Genomic DNA, 5,048 nt, shown 5'->3' with positions numbered 1-5,048 from the left:
AGGAGAGGACAGGACAGGAGAGGACAGGAACCTGTGCTGCTGCTGCTGTGTTGCTGCTGCTGCTGCTGCTGCTGCTGCTGCTGCTGCTGCTGTTGCTGTTGCTGCTCAGTCGGAGGATGCGCCTTTCCCTTGACGAGGTTCGGATTGTACATGGGAGGAGCCTGAACAAGTTCGTCAAGATTATCTCTCGCTCCCCGCTCCCTGCTCCTGCTCCTTCCTCCTCCCTCCTCCTCCGATCTTCTTCTCGTCCTCGTCCCTCCTGCCCCTCACCTTAGAAGGGGGGGCAGTCGTATGCCCAGCACCTCCGCTACAAAACAAATCAGCTTGTGGGATCATAAGCATGCAGCGAGTACCTTCCGACCCCCTGACTTGCGATGAGGGGAGGTCCTTGGACCTGTCCCGCCTTCCCTGCGGGAGAGGTTTATACAGGGCACAGGGAGTAAGAAGAGGAGAGAGTAGGGGAACAAGAGCAGGAGGAGCAGAACAAGGAACTTCGCAGATGGCCTGCTGCCCCCATAGAGGCAGGACGAGGGAAGTTAAGACAACACGGACCGGTAGGCGCTACGCCATCCTTAGGAGGAGGAGCGAAGGTCCCCCCTGCTGTCTGAGGAGGAGGAAGAACACCGTTGGGGTTCTGCTAACAGTCAGGAAGCACGCAACGCCCTCTTCGACAGTCTGTGCCTGACCTGAGACTGGCTGCCGCCCCCATGCTGAGCGTTGGGGAATGAGGTTGGAGGCGTCTGCTGCGGGTACTGGTGGCTCTGAACCTGCTGGCCCAACTGCGCTGGAGGAGCTCCCATGACATGTGGTGGTGGTGGAGCCGAGGTGTTGGCTGTAGTGAGAAAGTCAGCAGCTGCTTGAGGGTCCGAGAAGGGCTCACGTCCAGGAGCTTGAGGGATGGGGAGACCTGGCCTGCTGCCTGTAGGAGGAGGAGGAAAGGACGAGGGAGCGGCACCGCCCTGGTTCATTTGCCCAGGAGGCATGCCCTGTGCAGGAGGAAACGGTTGCTGCGTCGGAGGAGCTGAGTTATTCGTGGGAGGAGGAAAACCAACAGGAGGTGTCTGGTATCCTCCCGATGGAGGAGGAGCAGAGGTCTGCGGAGCATTCAAGGACACGTTCTGCATTGAGGCATTGAGCTGATGCATATTGTGCTGCTGCTGCTGCTGTGGAGCAGGAGCAACAGGAGCAGGCATCATCGGTGCGGCTTGATTCGGCTGCTGATACATCTGCTGGTTGGGTGGCATGCCTGTGGTAGGAGGAGGCATGCCTGATGTAGGAGGAGGCATGCCTGATGTAGGAGGAGGCATGCCGGTAGGAGTAGGCATGCCGGTAGGAGTAGGCATGCCGGTAGGAGTAGGCATGCCGGTAGGAGGAGGCATGCCGGTAGGAGGAGGCATGCCTGATGTAGGAGGAGGCATGCCTGTGCTTGGCTGGGCACCTGCGTGACGATCGGAACGCGGCAGGAACGAAACGCAGCAAGGCAGACCTGGATACGCTGCATTCGTAGGCTGGTTGGTGGGGTTGGTGTTGGGGAACATTCCTCCAGGAGGAGGAGGAGGGAACTGACTCATTCACCTGCAGCAAGGGTCTTAGATCTTGTTGGTGCAGAGGCTTCTGCGAGGAATCCCTGTTTGGCTATGTTGTGCAATGGAGCATTGAATGAAACGAAACTACTTTGAGTAAACTTTGAGGTAAACGACATCGGTTGGCTGTGAGCTCCTTTCCCTATTCTCAGCATTCTACGGATCCTCGTGTAATTGTCATGGAATCGAGTTCATGCCACTTTGCATGCTCTACCGCCTCTAGCATCAACGCTTTCATCATTCTCTCTACCAATCCTCCCCAGTACCGGAACATTCCATCAGCAAACCCGTCCTTTACCTTCAGCATTTCGCAATCCTTGCTGTCGTTTTGCTTTCTCTTTGTACACAACAGCAAACTTTGTCTTTCTCGCTCATCTACGCCTCTCTCTCTCGCTCTTCTCCTCCCCTCCTCCTCCCCCTCCTGTCCCCATCGCGCCATGGCCGCGCGTGCCTCAACAGGAGAACGGTCATCCAACAGTCCCGGCCAACCACCTACCCCACCCCTCCATCCCAGTCATTTTGAATCACCCTACCAAGACTTTGACCACCCAGGAGTACCCCAAGGTCACACTCTTGCACCCCACCCCTGGTAATGAAGTACCTTCCCCTGGTCAATCACTACCCTACCCTATTTTTCCCTGTTTCGACTTCAGTAATGTACCCCATCAAAGACCACCACTACGCTGGTAAACGTATCGGGCAGATCTGCCAAGTTTCCTCTACCCTTGACGTGCACCCCACCCCATCTGTGGACACCCTACCCCCCTATTTCTCCGTCATCTTGAAAAAAGAAGGTCGGCTGACAAGGCATTACAATTTCTACCCCTCCCTATCCCTTACGAAAACGTGGGTGGGGTCACACCGGGTAAAGATACTCAGTCGGCCCCCGCTCCGATCGCCCGAGTCCGCCGGGGCCCGGGGCCTGCCGGTGGGTCGGACCGTACGGTACTCTCCGGGCCGCCTCAGCCCGGCCTTTGTGACCGGCCCGCCCGACTCAGACTCGGTCGCGCGCCGGTCCGGCGGCCCGGGCATCGGTGATCACCACAGGCTGAGGCGCCGGCGGGCCCGGCCGGGGGCCGCCGTGGCAAGTTGGACCCGGCTTGGATGATAAGTTGTCCCGGTCCGACGGTCCTAACACCGTACTACGGTAGTCACTGAGTACTACAGGCTCAGTGACTGTGTGATAACTTTTAAGTTAACCGTTAACTTTGAGCACTGCGTGAGTCATGTTGGAGCCTAGCAGCTGTCACAGTCACTGTTGGCAGGCCCTGAGGCGAACCGTTCGTGACAGTGTGACCGTATCGGACCGTCCGACACTCAGCACATTGATCACTGGAGAGCCAGTCTCCCGGAGTCCTCTGATCGGACTGTCTGACTCCCGTGCATTCAATGATCATCGGAAGCGCCGCATCACTGGCTCACTTGTCATCAGCGCTGAACCACGAACTCGGAAGCCTTGAAACGCCGCCGGGGGGCCCGGGGGGGGGAGGGGGGGGGGCGGGGCGCACTGTGCGGTCACCGGACTCGCCGGGAGTCGTCGGGGTCAGCAGCGCGCGCAGGCAGGATAAGGGTTGGTTCTCGCTTTCTTTTCTCTTCTCACCGTTTGGCCTGTGCGACAGTGTCAGGGTCAAGCCTCCTCGACTCTCCTGATTGTCCTCGTACTGATTTTTAACTTAACTTTGAATATGAGTAAAGAGCCAGGAACATACCTACGATCGGACGCAATCAAACTCAGTACGCAGTCATCGCTCTGGTGAATCAGATGGCAACACTGCCCCAAGTTTGCAAGGTGGGCCCCGGCAGTCTGGCAGGCAACTTTCAGTGACAAGTCAGAAGTTGCAAGATCAATCAGCATCGAGCTTCCTCATGCAAAGGGGGTGTTTATTACATTATGCAATGGCAGCTTCCAGACAGTGGTGCAGTTGTGCAGTAACGTGAAGTTGATTAGAGGAAAAGGCACACAAAGTCAAACAACATGTCACAATCTAAGTGAGGAGAGAGGAGATCCTTGTGGATGATGAGCCTGATGGCTATTCCTTATCACAACAAGCTTCTTCTCCTCATCCTGCCAAGAATGGAGGAATCTTCACGTACTACTTGTAAGGCTGTCACGGCCATCAGGCTCGCGGAGTCTACATATCCAGACAAGAGCATGTGGACGAGAATGAGTGAGTAGATCCAATAAATGTACACGTGATGAAACTGCCTTGTGTCACTTTAATACATGACATGATTCATGCTTTGACATTTATTTACAATTACAAGACTAGTCTATACACACGCGTTTTCCCTGCTCCTTCTCGCATACTCATCCATCTTGAATTCTATCAATCAGCTTGCTGTCGCAGCTTCTGCGCCCTGGACTGAGCCTTTGCTCTTGCCGAGAGGACGTTACCAAGCACGTCATTCGAACATTCTGTGTAATCTGTTGCATGCTCGGGACGGAGGGAGAGGCCTTTTCTATCGTTGCGGGCAGAAGTCCATGGTGATACTTGGAGGATCTCGATGGTGATACGAGGAGGAGGAAGAGCGGGAGGGTGAGGAGCGAGCGGCAGGGAGGGCGGGAGCATGTGCATGGGCGAGGTCAGTCCCCTGAGCCGAGAGTTCCGGAATTTATAATTATCACGATGGTACCACCCCTCCCTCAGTGGTCTAAGTAGGGGTAGTCACGTAGTAACCCGGGGATCATTGTTATTGCATCTGCTTCGGGCAGGGGTAGTTCAGCCGGTCAAAGGGAGGGGTACATATTGCCTGTGATACAGTTTACTACTAGAACCGCAGGAGTAAACGCCGCGAGTCGGGGAGTCCGATCGCAACGGAACTTGACTGATACTACTGTACTGATTTTTCACTTAACTTTGAGTAAATGACTGTACTGTAGTACGGTCGTCTATTCAAAGTTGAGTTAAAAATCAGTACTGTACGAGGACAATTCGACTCAGAAGAGTAGAGGCCGGCCTCCGGCCGGCCGGCGGGAGCCTCGGGCCCGGAGGGTTGACCCTGAGTGATCGGCCTGTGCGACAGTGTCAGGGTTGTCCTCGTACTGATTTTTAACTTAACTTTGAGTAAAGAATCGTCAGGGTCAAGCCTCCTCGACTCTCCTGATTGTCCTCGTACTGATTTTTAACTTAACTTTGAGTAAAGAAGCTGATCGCCGGCGGACTGATGAGTCGCACAGCCGGGCCATACCGGCCGGGCGCCGGCGAGATGAGAAACTTTGAACTTCGGAACTTTGAACTTCGGAACTTTGAACATCGCGACGTCATTGAAACTTTCACGTTTGAAGTTTCTCAGTATGTGAGATACCACGATGGCCGCACGTGAAGCCATCGGGGAGAGGAGCTGGAGGAGAGGGGAGGGGAGGGGAGGGGAGAGGAGGAGAGGGGAGGGGAGGGAGGGAGGGAGGAGAGGAGAGGAGGAGGAGGAGGGGAAGGAGGGAGGGAGGAGGGAGGGAGGGAGGAGGGA

At 55.7% G+C, this 5,048-nt stretch overlaps 1 protein-coding gene across 1 annotated transcript; it reads right to left on the bottom strand.

Annotated features, from left to right (window-relative positions):
• Window positions 1-270: 270 nt before the first annotated feature.
• On the bottom strand, window positions 271-1,538 carry GUITHDRAFT_149249 (hypothetical protein; the record flags this gene model as incomplete). Its single annotated transcript, XM_005818442.1, has 5 exons — window positions 271-307; window positions 354-408; window positions 553-634; window positions 687-1,438; window positions 1,487-1,538. Coding segments are annotated over 5 exons (978 nt in total), but the record flags the coding sequence as incomplete, so codon positions are not given.
• Window positions 1,539-5,048: the final 3,510 nt, after the last annotated feature.

This window comes from Guillardia theta, assembly GCF_000315625.1.
Source record: "Guillardia theta CCMP2712 unplaced genomic scaffold GUITHscaffold_307, whole genome shotgun sequence".
NCBI lineage: Eukaryota > Cryptophyceae > Pyrenomonadales > Geminigeraceae > Guillardia > Guillardia theta.
The sequence above is the reverse complement of the archived record's forward strand: the minus strand, read 5'-3'. Positions and strand labels throughout refer to the sequence as shown.